Source organism: Chrysochloris asiatica, unplaced genomic scaffold (genome assembly GCF_000296735.1).
Source record: "Chrysochloris asiatica unplaced genomic scaffold, ChrAsi1.0 scaffold00027, whole genome shotgun sequence".
Classification (NCBI taxonomy): Eukaryota; Metazoa; Chordata; class Mammalia; order Afrosoricida; family Chrysochloridae; genus Chrysochloris; species Chrysochloris asiatica.
Window position 1 is genome coordinate 20,665,669 of NW_006408545.1, and position 19,976 is coordinate 20,685,644.

At 40.6% G+C, this 19,976-nt stretch overlaps 1 protein-coding gene across 1 annotated transcript in view; it reads left to right on the forward strand.

Moving 5' to 3' along the window:
• SEC63 (SEC63 homolog (S. cerevisiae)) overlaps positions 1–4,525 on the forward strand; it is a 107,762-nt gene extending 103,237 nt beyond the window's left edge. The window contains exons 20-21 of the mRNA XM_006839953.1: positions 2,362–2,466; positions 3,807–4,525. Of these exons, the coding sequence (XP_006840016.1) occupies positions 2,362–2,466; positions 3,807–3,950 (249 nt within the window). The 3' untranslated portion in view covers positions 3,951–4,525. The remainder of the gene's footprint in view (positions 1–2,361; positions 2,467–3,806) is intronic.
• Positions 4,526–19,976: the final 15,451 nt, after the last annotated feature.

The following is a 19,976-nucleotide window of genomic DNA, read 5'->3' on the forward strand; positions in this document are numbered from 1 at the left end:
AGTAAGCTGTAGTCAAGAAATCAAATGAATCACATAATTCACAATAAAACGTTTAAGGAAAAAGAAAAAAAATCAAATGGCTTACTGCATTGGACAAATCTGCTGCAAAAGACCTCTTTAAAGTATTCAAGAGCAAAAATGTCAGTTTGAGGACTAAGCTATGGTATTTTCAGTCACCTCATATGCATGTGGAGTCCTGGTGTGGCGCTGTTGGTTAATTCGCTGGACTGCAAAGTCATTTTAAACTGCAAGGTTGGTGATTCAGTCTCACCAGCCTCTCCTCAAACCCTATCCATAGTTGCTATAGGTCGGCACCAACTCAATGGCACTTAACAACAACATATGCCTGTGAAAGTTGGACAGTGAGTAAGGAAGATGATATATAAGCATCACTGCATTTGAATTATGATGTTGATTAAGAGTATTGGAAGTACCATGGATGACCAGAAGAACAAACAAATTGTCTTGGAAAAAGTACAGCCAGAATGCTCCTTGTTGTTAAGTGCCGTAAAGTCGGTTCCGACCCATGGTGACCCTGTATAGGATTTCCGAGGAGCAGCTGGTGAGCTTGAACTGCCAACCTTGTAGTTCCAATGGCTTTGGAGTCTGGCACATTAACCCACAGCGTCACACCAGGACTCCAGAATGCTCTTTAGAAGCAAGGATAATGATACTTTGTCTCTCATTCTTTGGACATGATATCAGAAGGGTTCAGTACCTTGAGCATGACATCATATTTGCTTCAGTGGAGGCTCAGCAAAAAGATGATCCCCAGCAAGATGGATACAGTGATAGCAACGGTGGGCTCAAGCACGGTAATAATTGTGAGGATGGGGCAGGACCAGGCAGTGGTTTGTTCTAGGCATAGGGTCACTACGAGTCAGAACTCACTCCACAGTATATAACAACAACATGGTGAGTTTTACTGGTCACAAATAGAAATATTTCATTTTTTATTTTTTATGTAGTGTAATTTAGTATGCTTTTAGGTTTTGGGTCATAGTTGGAAAGGCTTTTTTTTTTTTTTTTTTAATTGCTGTTTTCCCATGGTTTTTTAAAAATGTTATATGTTAATATAAAATCTTCACTGTAAAATCAAAGTTTAGAGATTTGAGGAATATCACCAAAAAATCCAAATGTAATTTTTCTAAATTTATTCTTTCTTTATCCAAGTGAGATGATACCAAGAAGGAACTCCTAAGAGTTTATTATTATTTTTATTTGATGTCTTATGATTTGATGGCAAATAAAATAAATACCTTTTAATCTTTTAAGGCATTGAGCTTATCCTAGAAATAAGAAAATTTAGCAAGAATTACCTTTGTCTCATGAAATCTGTTGTTTCCTAATTCCAACATTTAGTTTTTGTATATTTTTATATACCTTAGAACAGTTTTGGGGAGTGGGATTACCTTTGTAATATTTGTTGTTTTTAAGTGTTTTCCAGCCCTCTCCTACTCATAATAATATCAGGGGTTGTTGTTGATATTGATAATGTCATCGAGTCAGTTCTGACTCTTAGTGACCCTGTGTAGAGTTTCCGAGGAGCAGCTGGTGAGTTTGAACCACCAACTTTGTGCTTCAAGCCAACCTTGAGGTAGCAGGGGTGGGGAGTCTTTTTTCTGTCAGAATTTATAACATCATTTGTGGGGCCATACAAAATTATCAACTTAAAAATTAGCCTGCTATATTTGATCAGACTTTCAATGAACTCACCCCTAATAATGTGATGGCTGGAGGCCTGGTGTGGCACTGTGGGCTAATGCGTCAGACTGCAGAGTCAGACTGCAAGGTCGGCAGTTCAAGCTCACCAGCTATTCCTTGGAAACCCTATACAGGGTCACTATGGGTCGGAATTGACTCGATGGCACTTCATAACAACAACAATGTGATGGCTAGAATGGTGGTTGCCTTGGCAGGGCAAGACCAAATGATTTCACGGGCCTTATATGGAGTCCTGGTGTGGCGCTGTGGGTTAATGCACCAGATTGTGTAAAGCCGTTTGAACTGCAAGGTTCATGGTTCAAGCTTACCAGCTGCTCCTTGGAAACCCTATACAAGGGTTGCTATGAGTTGGAATTGACTTGATGGAGCTTAACAGCAACAACAACATATGGCCCATGTGCTGGATATTTCTCACTCCTGCTCTATAGGGTTTGAACCATCCACCTTGCTGTTAGCAGTGCAATGCGTATCCTATAACACCACACCAGGATGCCATATTTGTTAGGACTCCCTATATTATTTGAGTAAACACCTAGCTATTAAGTAATGTAGGCTTGGAATTTTAGGAGTAAGCTCTTGTGTTCTCTTTTTTTTTTCTTTAAAATATAGACTTCAAGTGCTAATTTTATCTTCCAGGTAGAATTGAAGTTCCCTGCACCAGGCAAGCCTGGAAATTATCAGTATACAGTGTTTCTGAGATCAGACTCATATATGGGTTTGGATCAGATTAAGCCATTGAAGGTAAGAAGACATTATTCTATAAGTACGATATCTGTTTGAATAAGAGCTTAGTATACTAAAAGTATGTCTAGTTATGAAATGTAGAGTAACAAGGAAAAGAAGACAGATCATCTTATAATTTGTAAATGACACACTTGAAGAGCTACTCTTTTCGTTTTTAGTGATAAACTTAAGCTGTTGTGTTAGAGCTTGTCTTAGGAAGTAAAACCTGAAATTGAAGGATGAGCCAGATGCAAGATCCAGACCCAGCAGAAAGCATGCAAGCTTTTCCTGAGTGTCTAATATATTGGGAACAGGCCACACCCCCGTGGAAACATCCTTTCAATTGATTGGCTGCTCATAGCAGATCTCATTACAGGATCAAGTATAATACATTAGATCTCATTATGGGAATAACTACAGCTCAGCTGCCAAACCACTGAGAAACCTGGGCCAGTCAAGTTGACACAAAACCTTAACAATCACAGAACCTAAAGGGTGATTTAGAGCCCTTCAGAAATGAAAAAAATTGTGTATGTGTATATATTTATTTATTTTTTATTGTTTATTGGGTGAAGGTTTACACAGAGCACGTCATATACACTTTGCTTCATCTTATTGATTCTAACTTAAATTGATTTATATTAACATGCTGGGTAATATCCTCTGAGTTGACAGGATATTAGCAAGTGTGTTCTGTTTGCTTTAGAAAAAGCCCAGCTTCTATGGGAGTGTGGATTCATTTCTGTAACGAGTTTGTTTCTTTTAGTGCATATACTTAACTTTGTAGCACACCCGTCAGTGTGTTCCATATCATTTGAACTTTCTTATCAGTGAGTTTGTCAAATCTGATGCAGAGCACATTCTTTTAATATGCTGCAGAGACTGAACGAATGTATTGCTGCAGTGTGTGTTGGAGTCCCTGCATAAAGGGAGCCTGTCCTCTTTCCATAAATATGCCACGTTTCCATTCATTGGTTGTAGAGTTTTATTTCATGAGTCTGGAGGGTACGTCTCTGGAAGTTTTTCTTGAGTCTTACATCACACAATATCCTAGTAAAAGAATTACAATAATTAATGCTTTTGTGCCACAGAATATATATTTCTAACTACCATAGCTTCTTCAAAGTAAAAGTATTCAACTGTATTTGAAATTTAACTGTGTTTACATTTTAGTGGGCTTACTGGTTACATTTCTGGGATGCAATTTCTATTCCAAATGATTGTGTTAAGTTATAGTTGTATCTATACAATTTATATCTTTGTCATTGCTGTTGTCAAAGAAAACCTTTTATTTACCAGATATTTCTTCCACTATTTATCCCCAAATTTCTGATATCTGCATTTATTCTTCTTGAAAGTTGGAAGTTCATGAGGCTAAACCTATGCCAGAAAATCACCCACAGTGGGATACCACAATAGAGGGAGACGAAGACCAGGAGGACAGCGAAGGCTTTGAAGATAGTTCTGAGGAAGAAGAGGAGGAAGAGGAAGATGCCGACTAAGCAGTACTATGAATGGACCACAATATTTGCATGTATTTGCAAATGTTTGCTGTTTTGGAAGTGTGTAATAAACCAGAAGCAGTGCAGAACAATGTTGAAGGAAGTGTTAGTTTCTGTAGTAAAAGTGGATGCTTAATTTAACTAGGCGGTGGCGGTGTCTATGTGCAACCTGAAAAATGCTGGAAGGCTTGTTAAAGCCTGTCTAGTATGGGATGGTGCATTTATTTCATCTGCAAATGATAATAAATCCTTTGTTATAACTGTCCAGAAGTGTGGACTATGTATTACCTGATCAATTTATGGTCCCGGTAAAAGTAAAGGTACATGCAAAACAACTTATAAACAAGCAACTTTTCTTTGTTCAGCTTTAGTTTTAGCACACAGTAAAATATGATAAACACCACACATGTGCTTTAAGTAACATCTTCTCAAGTTCTTAACTTCTTGATAAGCTGTATTATTCATTTATTGACATTTTACAGTAGTACAAGAATATTTACGACAGCTCCAAGGCTGTAAAGCTTTTTGTTTTTATCCATGTTGGTTCTTAGTTTGCATTTTTTTACATTCCACATAATATTTGTTGTTGTCAAGTGCCGTGGAGTCAATTGCGACCCAATATAGAGGGCTATATTTTGGTTTTTAGCTTTTCTTAATTGCCATAGTTACCACACAGAATATAAAAATGGATTTTATTGGCTTAAAATATTTTTATTGGATTCAAATCTTTTTAAGCCTCTGTTTCAGCAGATTGGTGAAGGGTTTAGTTCCCTTTAAGGGCTGCTGCTTTAAAAATGATGTGGGACCACATGTTCTCTGATTTTGGCGACTTACGGTATTAAACCTTTTTTACAAGATTCACTACAAAAACTGAAATACATTCTTAGCTTTTAATCTACATGACTCTATCAGAAGACTTTTAAAGGGAAAAAAAAAAAAAATGCAAAGGAGGCATTCCCCACCCCCTTTGGTATTCGTTTTAGACTCCTGTCAATAAAATAGAAGTTTGACTCATTTTGTGTTTGTAATGGTGTGTATCTTTTTATTCCCAGAGAAAGGACGTAAGTAGGGCAATCCATTCTTTTACTTTTCAACTAAAAATCTAGTAACATTGTGCATTTCTGCTGGGGTGACTATTTCTGCATAGCATATAACACCTACCAGTGGGAGAGAGTCCCCTCACCACCCACCACCATGCAACCTGGCAGGTTGTGGTAGTAAAGAATAGACAGTGTCCATGATGAATCACTGAGGCAAGATGAATATTTTCATTACTAGATATCAAGGAGGCATTAATCTGTAATTTAGAACTGATTGTGATTCTGCTTTCCTACCAGAATTTCCATAGACCAGCATACTGTTGGGGTAGTCATTTATGACCTTGTTTATACAAAAGGTTGCCAGTTTACATGCATGAGTACCATGGTATTTTGTTTATGCAATAGGAAATAACATATGAAAGTTACCAAAACACTAATGTTTTTTCTTGACTCTAAATTGAGAATACAATAGCCCCTATCAAATGATCGAATCAGTTCTTTTCATTGGAACCTTGCAGTCACCTGCTTTTCTTGTATAAGTTGTTAGTGAAACCTCTCCTTGACAAGCAGGAGACTGGCCCTGAGGATTGATTTTTAAAGTAGAAGGTGGGCGTCGTGATAAAGTCAACTTTTTGCTGTGAAGCTACAGCTGCTAGTCACATTAATCAAGAGGTAGAGTTAGCCAGCATCAAGTGAAACGAGAGGTCAGAGGATGTGACATTTGTGGCACAGAGTCAGGTAAAGTGTTTATAAGTTCCCTATAAAAAAAGAGAGATTGCAAAAAAAGCACTTACTACTTTTCTTGATAGGTACTTTCAAGAAGATAATTTCTTTTCTCAGTGGGCATTTTATTTTAAAGAGGCTCTACAAGTTCTTTAGACAACTGGCTTCTTTGTTTTTTCAGACTCAGTAGGGAGGATGACTTCACAACCTATAACTCACCACAGTGCTACAAACCAGGATCACCAAGACATTTGAACAGCACTACCTCCACCTGTCTGCTCTTCTTTGCCTTCTGTGGGATGTGTGTGCGCTTCCCTTCCACATAAAAGAACGCATTCTCTAGTGAAGTGCTTCAGATACTTCTTTTCCAACTGTGAGAGTGGAGAGACTGAGCTTCTCAGTTCTCTAGCCAGTAAGTCACTCTTTCTCTGGAATAAGATTTCATAATTTACCTGACTTTGCTTTTTTTAATCTAGTAGAAACTCTTAAGGGAAGTTCCAGTTTTGTTCTCATGAAGAAACAGTAAGATTTTGTCAACAAGAGGGATGAGCCCACATAGAGTTAACACTAATCGTGTATACAGAGTGAAACTGTATAATATTTTCACCTTATTAAATTAGCAAAGTACCTATTTAGAAATAAAATGAAAACAGTCTTCCACAAGAGACTTTTTAACCACAATTGAAAGTAATAGAAGTTTTAAACTTTAGTATTCTAAAACTTGATGATTGAGGTGCTAGTGTATTTTACATACATATCTCAGTTTGTCAGATGTTCATGTCCTTTCTTTAAAATTAAATTTAAAAAAAAAAACAACAGTTTAAAAATGAACACATTGAATTATTATCCCAGCTTGCACTGAGGGCTGGAGAAGAGTGGGCCCTAAGTGTGGGTTCAGGCCGTGGGCAGTAAGTAGTCGAGGGGATAGGTACCAATGGGTTGTTGTGGAACTGGGAGGGGAGGAGTGACATGAGGTTTTCTGGCCACATGTATCCAGTTATTTGATTTCACTAATCAAAACCTTATACTGGAGTTTTCTCTATTCAAAATTCTTATTTCAAATGCAATTCAGCACCTTGCATGTATTTTTGGGAGGTCGTTCTTCATTCATCCCATACTGATTGGATACCAGGGCTATAAAATTAAAGAATATATGTTTTTCAGAACTATGGTATGAGAGAAGGAAGATACAGCAATCCATTTAAAAACCATTTGCCTTGGCTAATGGCCATTGTTAGGAATGCCTTTTTCCCATCTTTCAGACAGAGGAATTGTCTTTTTTTTTAGGTGCTGGCTACTTAATTTGTTGGCTTTTATTTTTTTCAAACAGGTCAGTCCTCCTCCTTTGCTTTTAAATTGCTTTAAAACATTTTTCCCCCAAGTATTATTCTCAACTCCATTTGCAATCTCCTATTTAGTCTGCCTTAAAGTGTGAGCACCTATCAGTGAGCCCTAACGTGCGTGTTGTTTAGTTCAAGTATGTCTCAGTAAGTTAGCATCAAGCATTGTCACACATTTAAAAACAATGCTAGGGCTATTTACAAAACTCAAAGCTGTGACTGTGTACATTTTTTCTGTAACCTGAGCTAAAAATCCAAATACAGTAATCATTGACATGCTTTAGGGCAGTGGCTTCAGGTGGGGGTGTATCTATCCCAGGTGTACGCAGATTATCAATCCATTGGGAAAATGTTAAAACGGTTATTTGTATTTAATCTCATCCTTTTAAATTTCTATTTTTGTGTGTTTTATAATGTACATAATCGATTGTACAATTGTACACTTCTATAATTTATAAATAAATATTACACTTAATGGTGCATTATATATATATATTATTTATTTATTTTCTGGTTTGGGTATGTGATCAAAATGTGGACATGAGTCCTTTGTGATATTGAGATCCAAAAGTGGTGTCCTTTGCTGGGGTTGGAAGGGTTGGTGTTTGCTGTGGCCTGTTCTACTGTAGCCCCTAGGAATAAAAGTGGGGGGTTTACAAGATGATGGGAGGGTTCTAAGTAGCTGTTGGAAGTGGGCCAGTGAGGGCAGAGGTACTAGTGGTGGACTTTGAGCACAGGCTACAGCTGTTAGTGGCCCAGGTCATCTATCAATGGCTGCCATCAAGATTAGTTTGGGAAGGACTGCCCCGTGCTCAGCATGGCATGCTCAAGGTGGATTTGCAAAGGGAGCAATGCGCCTCTGCCCCTTCTGAATCCTCAAGGCTTACACTGGATAATGGCAGCTTTAGGCACCACATGTGAGCAGATTTGAAGAGCGACTTCAAACTATTGCTCTATCATTTCCAGCCTGGCTCCAGTAGAGGGCAACAGGGATATAGTTTTCTTTCAGAAACTAATGGTGTTAACTTGTATTACACCTGTGAAGAGCAACAAATGTGAGTGCCCTTTTGTGGGACTAAGAACCAATATTAAAGAAATGCTTTGTAATTTATCTCTTCACCCTCTAGGATTATCTTCTCCCCTTTTAATCTTTTGTATTCCCTTCTAACATTTATCTTTCTTACAAGTGTCCTCTAATATGTGAGGTTTACTTCTTGGTATTCTGGCTGGAAACATTAAGACCCTTTGCAGCAAACTCTGGAAGACAATCTTTACTTGTTAATTTTACTAGAATTGTTTGAAAGAGGTGAGCAGTCAGGTAGGATACAGAATTCCTTTTATTCTACAATTTTTTTCCTTCTTGGATGGTCGGTGTAAACAACTGTGAAAGGTCTGAGAGTTTTACTCACTGTGCCAGCCAACAAGTTCACCTGCCGCAGTGTTATGGATGTTGGCAGAAGACAGGAGACTCTCGGGTCAGAGGCTCATCAGGCAGCATGAGCTGCCCCAAAGTTCCATGGTGGAATGGATGTGCAGTAACCCAGCTGGATGCTGAACATATAGTGGGTTGCACCATAGTCAAGGAACCCCTATAGCATCTGCAAGCCCAACCTTTATTATTTTGAGCAGCAAAGCAACTACCTTCTGCAAAAAGCCTTAGAAGACACAGACATTGTGTCTTCTAAGGCTTTTTGCTGTGCAGACATCCTTGAAAAGATAGTTGGGAACAAAAGCTGTCAGTGCCTCTCTTCACAAAGGGTGTGGAAACAGGAGGGACCCATGGAAAATAATCTGTCGGGTGGAATTCTGATCACCTCAAGGTCAGCAGTTCAAACCCACCAGTCGCTTTTGGAAACCCTTTACAAAATTGCTGAGTCAGAGCTGACTTGACAGCACACAACAACTACAAAGAACTCTTATTTCCCAAGGGGATGGCATTGGACTGCTGACTGCAAAGTTGGTGGTTCAAACCCACCAGCTGCTGTACTGGAGGGAGAAAGATGAGGCTGTGTCCTCCCATAAAGATTCAGCCTCTTAAGCCCTTTATAGGGTCACTATGAGTTGGAATCGGTTCAGTGGCTGCAAGTTTGCTTATTTTTTGGTCCAGACTGTAGATAGACTAGGAAGAAAGACTTGGTGATCTACTAAATATCAGTCAATGAAAACCCAATTGGATCACATGAGGTGGGGCTGACTTCATAGTAGCTGGCAGCAATTTCATAATCACATCCAAAGTTGCTCAAGACTTTTTATTCCTTGATTCTCTGCCACATTCTTGGGGCTACCCACTGGCTTGGATGCATGTCACTTTGTGATGTATCCCACATTAGGAATCCTGGTGTGTTGTAGAATCAGCACTGGACTGTGAACCACAAGTTTGGTGGTTAAAATCCACCAGCCCCTCCTTGGAAACCCTTTACAGGTTCACTGTGAGTTGGAACTGACTTGATGGCACTTAATTATTGTTGTTAAGTGCCATTGAGTCGGTTCTGACCCATAGTGACCCTGCATAGAGTTTCCAAGGAGTGGCTGGTGAACTTAAACTGCTGACCTTGTGGTTCAAACCAACTTTGCAGTCCAGTGCATTAATCCACAGTGCCACACCAGGACTTAATAGCGCAACAAAGTGTTGATCTTCTCCATGAAAGGGAGAGAGGAGAGAAAAAGGCTGGGAGAGGTGCCCTAAACTGGAGGCAAGACACCCCTTCCGAGAGACTTGGACTTGCTCTCTCCGCAGCCAGATCAGGGTTCTGGGCTCTGCAGTTCCTGTTTCCCAAGATCCCAAGGAGATCTTGCCCTACCCACCCACCTACCATGTGTGATTATCAGCCTAGTGCTTTTGAGAAAGCGGGAGAAACTATATTGCTATGATCGATCCACAGTGTTATTTCGTTACACACTGAAAACCCCCATGTCTCTCACGTCTGCGGACTCAGTGATCTAGTATTTCTCAAGCTGTCAGGAGTGATACTTCAGGAGCTCAGACACAAGTTTAGGTTTGGTATAATAAAACTGAGCTCTGAGTAAAAATGTGACTGCTTCAGTGTGTTAATTTTTAGAGTGAGAAAATTTTATTTTTTAAAAAAAACCAGATCTTCCTCTACTCTGGTCAGTAATTTAAAAGTTTTTTTTTGTTGTTGTTGTTTTTACATCTGGTACCTTAGGCCTCCAGTGGCACTGTGGGATAAAGCAATGGATCACAAGGTCAGTTTGAACTACAAGGTTGGAGGTTCAAACTCACTAGTCATTCCTTGGAAATGTATGTAGGCTAGCTGAGTTGAAACCCTCTAGGCACTTAATAACAACATTAACAAAAATCTGGTTACAACAAGCCTCCCTCTTTCTTCCCTTATCTCTAGTCTGCCAATAAATAGCATTTAGTGACAGAAACAAAACCTGGGATTTTAGTTTGGGGGCTGTCCATTATTAGGGAAGTGTTAATGAAAGTCTTGTTGTTGTTAGGTGCCTTCGAGTTGGCTCTGACTCATTGCAGCCTTACCACAGCAGAATGAAACACTGCTTGGTGCTGACCATCCGCCCAGTTGCTACACCTGAGTCCATTGCTGCTGCCACTGTGCCAATCCATCTTATTGGGGTTCTGCCTTTTTTTCGCTGACCCTCCACTTTACCAAATATGATGTCCTTCTCTAGGGACTGAACCCTCCTAATAACCAGTCTGAAGTATGAGAGACAAAGTCTTGCCATCCTGGCTTCTAAGGAGTACTCTGATTGTACTTCTTCCAACACAGATTGGTTTGTTCTTCTGACAGTTCATGGTACTTTTGATATTCTCCTCCAAATGCATCAGTTCTTCTGTGGTCTTCTTTATTCACTGTCCAACTTTCACATGCGTGTGAGGTTATTGAAAATACCATGGCTTGGGTCAGGTTCACTGTAGACCTGACATTAAAATTGACATCTTAGGCCAGGTTCACTGTAGACCTGACAGTAAAATTGACATCTTTACTGTTGAACACTTTGAAGAGGTCTTTCTGCCTACTGCAGTATGTCATTTGATTTCTTGACTGCTGCTTCCATGAATGTTGATGCTGGATCCCAGGAAAATGAAGTCTTTGACAACTTCAATTTTTTCTCCATTTATTATGATGTTATTTATTGGTCCAGTGGTAAGGACTTTTGTTTTCTTTACATTGAGGTACAAACCCATACTGAAAGCTGTAGTCTTGGATCTTCATCATTAAGTATTTTAAGTCCTCTTCACTTTCAGGAAGCAAACTTGTATCATCTGTATATGAAAGTGTATGTGTGTAAATATTGAGTGCTTGTGAGGGCCTCCTTTCTGCAGCTCTAATTTGGAGTAAATTGCCTTCTTCCCTGCCCCACAAGGAGCTCTGGTAGCATAGTGGTTACGAATCAGGCTGCTAACCTCAGAGTCAGCAGTTCAAAACTACCAGATGTTCCTCAGGAGAAGGATGAGGCTTTCTGCTCCCATAAAGATTTACAGCCTTGGAAACCCTATACAAGGTTGCTATGAGTTGGAACCGACTCCATGGCACATAACAATAACTGCCTCACGCACAGAGTCTCTGAGTGGTACTAAAGATGAATATGCTTGGATGCTAACCTGAAGTCTAGAGGTGCCTATTCTACCCAGACTCACATGGGCTTGACATGAGTCAGAGTCAACTTGAGGGAAACTGGGAGATGACCCCACAGATGGGTCAGGTCCTGACATGAGGGATATGGAGATAAAGATCTAGAGAAATGACTGGTCACAGAAGAATGTGGTACCACCTCCTATATCCCTCATTCTCCACTTTCCTGTTTCAGGGGGCCAGGAAGGGAAACCTAAGAAAACAGCTTTAAAAGCAAATTTGCAAGTGTGTATATGTGTGCGTGCACACACGCGCGCGCGCGCACACACACACACACACACACACACACACCTCCACCACCCCTACCACAATCACCATCCCCTTGGTAAAATGGAAGCGGGCAGAACCATGCCTATCTTCTACATGGGGGCCTACACAACCATACAGCTCTCAGAATGAGCGCTCAGTGGGCCCGTGGTTATGCTAGAGTCAAACACCCACCTCCTTCTAGAATCCTGGTGGTGTGGCTCTTTCCCCCACTGTTAATCTGAGATCCTATTGTGCACAGATGTGTGGGGTTTCAGAGGGTGGGTGAATCCATGTTAGCAAAAAAGATGAAGGGCCTTTAAAATCCCTTCCAATTTCAGATTGAAACATTTTATAGCTGTAGATAATTATCTTGAAGGAAGCAATCACTTTACCCCAGCCTGGCACACCTTAGGCTCGGGGCAGGATCCAATCCCTCGGTGTCCTAATTGTTGACTTTAGGAGATCCCGATGACGGGCTTTTACTACAGAGTAGGGCCAGCAGCTTTCACTTGACCCTCTTAACTCAGAACTTTCCAGAGGATCTGCTTGAGGCTCCTTTTTACCAGTCTGACTATTTGTTTCTTGGTAATTTCTTTGATTGCACTTAACTACTACTTTTTATATCAGGGCTGCGGACAAGCTGAGGAAAAAGAGGATAAGTGTTTTTTTGTTTTTGTTTTTTAATAATGCAATTCTAGAAATGATTGTTAAACTTAGATTCAAGCAGCATTAAAATTTCCTCTTACATATCCTTTTTTGTTTCTGTCTCATTAGTAAAACACACTGCTGGTAAAATCTCGTGGAGCTCTCCCTGGCACTGGTTGCTGACTGCTGAGTCCTTGCATTTGCCTCTTTTACCCACTAGGGGGAGCTCAACACGGTAACAAGTCCAAGCTTGCTACTCCATACATAATTTTCTTGAATTGAAATTTGAGCAAGTATTTTGAAAGAGCAGAATATATATTTTGAAGGTTAGATTATTCACATGGTTGCCAATAAGCTTTTTCCATTCAATATGAGCATCTAATATCTATCAACATGTGCATCAATTGTGGCGGCTTGGTGAAGAAGTGACCCCCATTACAATCAGTTCTTGGATTTCACCTCTGGACAGAGAAGCTTGCCATGAAGTGCTCTTACTTCCAGGAGGAAGGAGGACTCCTGCTTCAAGCAGCAACTGGATCTTTCCCCAATGGACTGGGCATTTGCCCAATGGTGGTAGCCTGTTCGCCAGTCACCCAGTCAATACCTTTGAAGCTGGAAGACCTGGCCCTTGAGAGCCAGCTCACCTCTGCAGATGGACAAAGGGGATATAGAGGAGTGCCTCCATCCACATTAGATTATAAATCATGGCAAATTTCAGGGCTGTTGGTGAAAGAATAAATGGTCTTTCTCTAGTTTCACTAACGTAAGAGAATCATTTATGGATAAAATTTCTGCCCAGTTTGACTGAGATTTGTACATTACAGCATTCCTCCCCTGAAGTCTCCTGGCTACGCTGTTAGATCAAACTGCACCTTTTGGTGGAGGTCAACAAGACTTGTTTTCCTCTTACAGTTCCAAGGACAAGAGACACTACTTGAGAATGAGTCTGAAAAGGCTTTGGTAGGGTACGTGACTGAGTTCTTGGGAAAGACATGTTTGGAGATACAGGAAGACACTGGCCAATTTGCAAAGTGACATTGGCCACCTCCTTTAGGGTAATTTGTTATACATTCCAAAATGAATGACAGGGAATGTGGAAAAAAAAAAAGAATTTTACCTTTGAAATGAAAGTTTTGCACAGGTATTGTTATTATAACAATGGACATGGGTATACATTTTAAAAAATGTTTTATTGTGAATTATGTGATAGTTTATGTGGGAGAACATTAGTTTTAAATTCATCTTATCATACTTTTTTTTTTAACTAGAATTTCCCCAAGGATATAATCAGACCTCCGACTCATGGAATGAAATACTGCCTGGTTTTGTGCCATCCCCATGATTGGTTAAATATCAGGCCATTGTGACCCATTTAAGAGATAGACCACTGGACCTATCTTTCTAGTTCTTCCTCCTCTGAAAGCTCTGCTGAAACCTGCTCAGCAGGCCATCCTCCATGGACAGAGGGCAGTGGCTGTGCAAGATGTGATTGGCCAGGAACAGAACCAGCATAGAAGGTGACCATTCTACTGCTGAAACACCAATGCCCGCACAAGGCTCGTGTTAGTAAATGCCCTACCCAAGGTGCATGTTGTTGACAAATGCCTTTGAGTTGGTTCTAACTCACAGCGATGCTATATAAGATTTCTGAGGAGCGATTAGTAAGCTTGAATCACTGACCTGTGGTTCAAACCGACCTTGAAGTCTAGTGCACCACAGATATACAGAATAGATGGGAGGATTTAGAAAGTTGTGGGATTTACAATATGTTTTGAGAATTGAAATGCTCTTTAAAAAGTAATTATGCTCTAAATAACTGTCCTATATAAACTATTAGAAATATGGATGAAGAGTTGTTGTATTTTTTTACTGAAGACTGCAAAAAGATTTATTGCAATCTTTAGTAAAAATATGTAAAGGGATTTATTTGGGTCCTTATTTTAAAAATGAGACAATACTTGTCTAATCACAAAAGAAAAAAATGAAACAAATAGTTTCATTTTGAGAATGCATGCCCATTTAAGAGTTCAGCGATTAAATGCTTATATTTTTAAAAACTTTTATAAAAAGTGTTAGCAATATAAAATTGTTAGTTACAATATAAAATTTAAAAGTAGTTATGCATGGAGCCTCTTGCCAGACACATTAAGAAAATCTTTTGAAAAATAAATGGAAGGAAATTTTGCCAAAACATTAATATAGATTTAGTCTTTAATAAAATGTTTAGTGATTCCAGATTTCCATAACAGATATGTGTGCTACTGCATGACAAATAAATATTTAAAATATTGCATTATTTCAAGTAATAATAATGCTAAGAAAAGGCATTGGGAATTAGATGCACGGGATGGAGGGCTGGTTTGTAGAGGAGAATCATAAAGGCCAAAGTCTAACTCACAAATCCGGAGTGTTAAGGTCTCCATTGTGCACTAATGTGTGACAAAAACCAGGCTGTATTACTGACTCAATGTCGAAACTGAGTGAATGTGTGAGAAGAAGGAATACTCAACAGAAGCCTCACAGGGTAACATTTCATGTTCATGGTCATGAAATGGTGACGCCCTCAAACCCAGTGGCGGAACAAGGGGAACACTGGTAAGTTGACTTTGGAGGCTCAGGGTTGGAGGATAGGCCTGGGAGGAGACACCCTACTTCTGTGTCTTGCTCAAGACTTCCTTTTGTCCCTGCTGACTCTCCGTTCTTTTCTGACCTGTCTTCTACATTACAGTGTAATCTAGTCAATCCCTGACACTGGCAGTGGATCTGTCAGTGGCAGAAAGCTATCAGTCCATAACTGAGATGGCACTTGGGCTCAACTCCATAGAAGTCTGCTGAGGCAACTTTGGAACAGTGCTGTTATATCCGCAGGGTATTTGTGGTTGGACATGTAGACATTCTGTTTCTCAGTGTACAGTGTACCATTGTCTATAGTTGTTCAAGTGTTCAGTCATTTCAGTGTGCGGGTTTGATTCTTCTCAATGATTTCTTGTGTTGCTTTAAGATAGTACAAAGGTGAAAGTCTTCTTCGGAGAAGTTCAAGGAAAATGTTTCCAACCTGGTGGACCGCAGTGTGTGTTCTTAAGAAAGTGTTCTTGGTGACTCTCCCTAAGTATTATGACTGGAGTCCACTGTTATTTAGACAGGGGAGTTGGGAATCTTGGTGGATCCTCACTGTTTTTGAAAAGTTGCCCTATTTAGGCAGATGAAGATTAAGATGCAACAAGGACTTGGTGTTAGTCTAAGGACTTTCTCCTGTGGTGCCCGTATAGCTTTGGGAGTGAGGAAATAGAACATGTATGGGACCGAGAAGGGGAAAGAAGTGAATGGTCAGAGAGGGATCCCAGCCATCAGGAGAGGCTTGGCTGTTCTTCCCATAGGGGCTTCAGGGACTCCTTGTCACCTCAGAACCCCACCCTTATTTCTATTATAGAAACAAGTTGTTGTTGTTAAGTGTCATTGATTGAGTTGGTTCTGACTCATTGTGGCCATGTATAGGGTTTCTGAGTAGCGGCTGGTGAGTTTGAAGTTATCAGTCCAGTGCTTAGCCTACAGTTCCACACCAGGATTCCAAAACTTATTTTAAAGGCCAAGATCAATGTAGCCCATTTTGTATACATTGATCTATTGAATATCTAATCAACAATTATTTATTGAGCATCTAACTATATACCAGACACAGTTTTTATGCTTAGGATACAAAAAGAATAAACTAGAGTAAAAGCAAATAAAGATGCTTGCCATACCTTCTAGAAGGAGCTTGGAAAGAGAATGAATAAAAACCATAATATTGTTGTTGGTAAGTGCCATTGAGTTAGTTCCAACCCATAGCGACCCTGTATAGGGTTTCTGAGGAGTGGTTGGTGAGCTTGAACCTCCAACCTTATGGTTCAAACTGACTTTATAGTCCAGCGCATTAACCCACAGTGCCACACCAGGACTCCAATAAACATAATAGATGACCAATTTAACACTTTTGTGATCCATGGGACATGCATAGGGGCTTCCAAAAGTTTGTGGAAAAATAGAATTAAAAGATAATGAAAAATTTCCACAAATATTTTGAAGCCCCCTTTTTTAATCATCTACCAACATTTTAGCTTCTCAGTTTTCTTGGGAACTGACTATCCAGTTGCAGCATGTTCCACTGTTTGGCAGTGACTTCTGTAACTGCCTGACTCTGAAGAAATGGACCTCACTCCACCAATCCTGCCACCAGAGTTCACTTGGGACATCTGCTTCACACATAATTCTATCAAAATCCATATTACCTCAAAATTGTTGTGTTTTTTTTCCCCCTTGATTTCCAACATGCCTTCCATTACTGAAAACACATGGTATTAACAAAAAATTTCAAAACAGAACATAATTTGTTCATTAAAAGACTAAACAGTAATTTTAAAGTGATAAATGCTATGGAAACAGGGATCAGAATAAAGAGACAGAGAGCAGCGTTCAATTTTTAATAACCTAGACATGCCTCTTATAGAACATGAGGACCTTTGAAGCAAAACTTGAAGGAGTGAAAAAGTTCACCAAAGGGAGGAATTGTTCCAAGCAGAGGGTAAAGTGAACAAAAGGTTCTATCTGGACAGGAGGGGATAGGGTGTGGGGAAAGCAGCCAGGAGGCTCGAGGCTTGGGCAGAGTAAGCAAGAGGCGAAAAGCAGGCGGCAAGGACAGAGAGGTGACCGAAGTCACAAGGAGGTCCTGCTAGGTCACTATGAAGACTTTGGCTTCTACTGAAATGGAGAGCCCCTGCAGTTTTGAGCAGAGGAGTAACAGCATCTGCTTATGTCTTAAAAGGATCCTTCTAAGCATTGTATTAGGAAAAGAATGTAAGAGAGAGGAGTGGAAGCTCTGGACTACTAACCAAAAGGTTGGTGGTTCAAACCCACCTAAGAGTAGCTTGGAAATAAGACCCCATGATCTGCTTCTAAAAAGCCACAGTCTTGAAAACCATATGAGCTGTAGTTCCAATCTACATACAAGGGCTTGGAACTGCCTCAATGGCAACTAAAAACAATAAGGCAAAGGGCTATCTTCTCCTATATAGTTCTCCATTTGTCCACATGGAGGCTCTGACCAATATGGCAGCCATGGAGGGGGCATGTAATGGGTGGATGGTGAGGTGCATCTTTTGAATGTAAAGTCAGCAGAATTTCCTAATGAATCTGATCTGCGGTATGAGAGAAAACAGTAAGGATGCCTCTGAGGTTTGGGGCCTGAATGACTAGAAAGGTAGCTTTACCATCGGATGAGAAGGTTAAGGCTATAATCCCTGAAGACTTGACCAAGGCTGAAGGATCTATCATGTGGAACCGATTTAGAGGAAAATATTAGAAGTTCTGTCTTGAACACTTTGAATTCAACTGGAGAAGTTAGATAGCAGCTGATTATATAAGTATCGAATTTAAGAAAAAGGTCTGGCTAGACATCAATTTTGAAGTCAAAGGCATTTACATGTTAAATGAGGGCACCAGGGAATTGAAGGCAGAGAACACTGAGCCCATTGGAGTATCAACATGACGAGGTTGGAGAGAGGAGGAAGCAGTAAAGGAGACTGAGGAGCAAACAGAGAGGCACCAGGAAAGCCAGGAGAACAGCTTTTGTCTGTTATACCATGGAGAAGAGAATGACTGCTGAGAAATCAAACTAAGAGGAGGACTGAGAGTGGACCAGGGGACTTAGCCATGAGGAGGTGGTGCTGATCTTGATAAGAGTAGTTTCCATGGAGCAACTGAGGACAAAGAAGTAATGGGACATATTATTAGGTGGGACCAGTCTCTGGAGAAGGACATTATACTGAGTAAAGTGAAGGGTCAGCGAAAAAGAGGAAGACCTCAATGAGATGGATTGGCACAGTGAGAGGGGCATTGGGTTGTGAGAATGGTACAGGACTGGGCAGTGCTTCGTTCTGTTGTGCATAGGGGCGCTAGGAGTCAAGGCTGACTGCAGGGCACCGAACAACAACAACATACTCCTCTCTCTTGGAGTATTTACTCTGTCAAGAGCTATGTCATGCGCAGCCTGGTGAAGAGGCCCATCCTGTGAGGAAGCAAAGTTCCTGTCAGTAGCTAGTTAGTGAATTTGGAAGTAGATCCTTCAGCCATGGTCAAGTCTTCAGAAATTACAGCCTTGAATTATACCAACAGTTTGACTGCAACTGCATGGGAGACCATGTTCCAATTGTTGTTGCTGTTAGGTGCCATCGAGTCAACATAGCGACCTATAGCGACCCTATGCACACCAGAACAAAGCCCAGTCCTGTGCCATCCTCACATTGGTTTTTATACTTGAGCCCATTGCTACTGCCACTGTGCCAATCCATTTAGTTAGGGAAGGGCTCTCTTCCTTTTTCACTGACCTTCCACTTTACCTAGCATGATGCCCTTCTCCAGGGACTGGTCCCTCCTGATAATATGTCTGAAGTATGTGAGACGAAGTCTGCTCATGGCTTCGAAATAACATTTTGGTTGTACTTCCTCCAACACAGATCTGTTGTTCTTTTTAAAAAGTTTTTATTGTGAGGTTTACATGGGAGAACATCAGTTTTACACTCATCTTATGGTATTTCATTTCATTGCAATGATTGCAATCCCCTCATGCATCATCAAATAACCAAAGGGTACACCACACAGGCCCACCCCTCGGCCATCAGCATACAGTCCCTCTCCCTCTGTGAGTCCAGTGTCCCCACCCACTTCATCTGTCCACGTCATCATCTCTGTCTCCATCCCTGGTGTCACTGCTTCTCTGAGTAGGGTCCTACTTTCTGCTTTTCTCACTTGATGGTCCCAGGGACCTCCGCTTCTGGGCTGCAAAATCAATCACTCTCCTCCTTTTGTCAAAAAACATCTACTTCTATATTTCCTACCCTCACAGTCAGTCTTGATGGCACTTATTCACTGTTGTACCACAAGAGTTTTATCCCCATTTCCTTTCGCCAGCTGGGTCCCAACAGACTGGAAATCACTCAATGGTGATTCACCTTCCCCTGCCCTGTCTGGAACTAGGCTTCCACTTGAAAGCTTGTATGCCAGTCACTTCTTGCCTTTATAGTCCCCCCATTTTGGGTAGCCAATGTCTAAGTTGCCCATCCCTGTCAACTCTGTGTACCGAGGGAGTGGGAGTGAATCTCGCTGTAAAGATTTGTTCCCTTTTTTGAGCTACTACATCCATAAGTACAGGTTGTTGTTAAGCGACGTTGACTTGATTCCGACCCACAGCGACCCTGTATAGAGTTTCTGAAGAGCAGTTGATGAGCTTGAACCACCGACCTTGCAGTTCAAATGGATTTGTAATCTGGCACATTAACCCACAGCACTACACCATGATTCCCATTAGCCATTGGTGGTGGTGTGCCATGGAGGCGGTTCCAACTCATAGTGATGCTGTACAGGGTTTCCGAGGCTGTA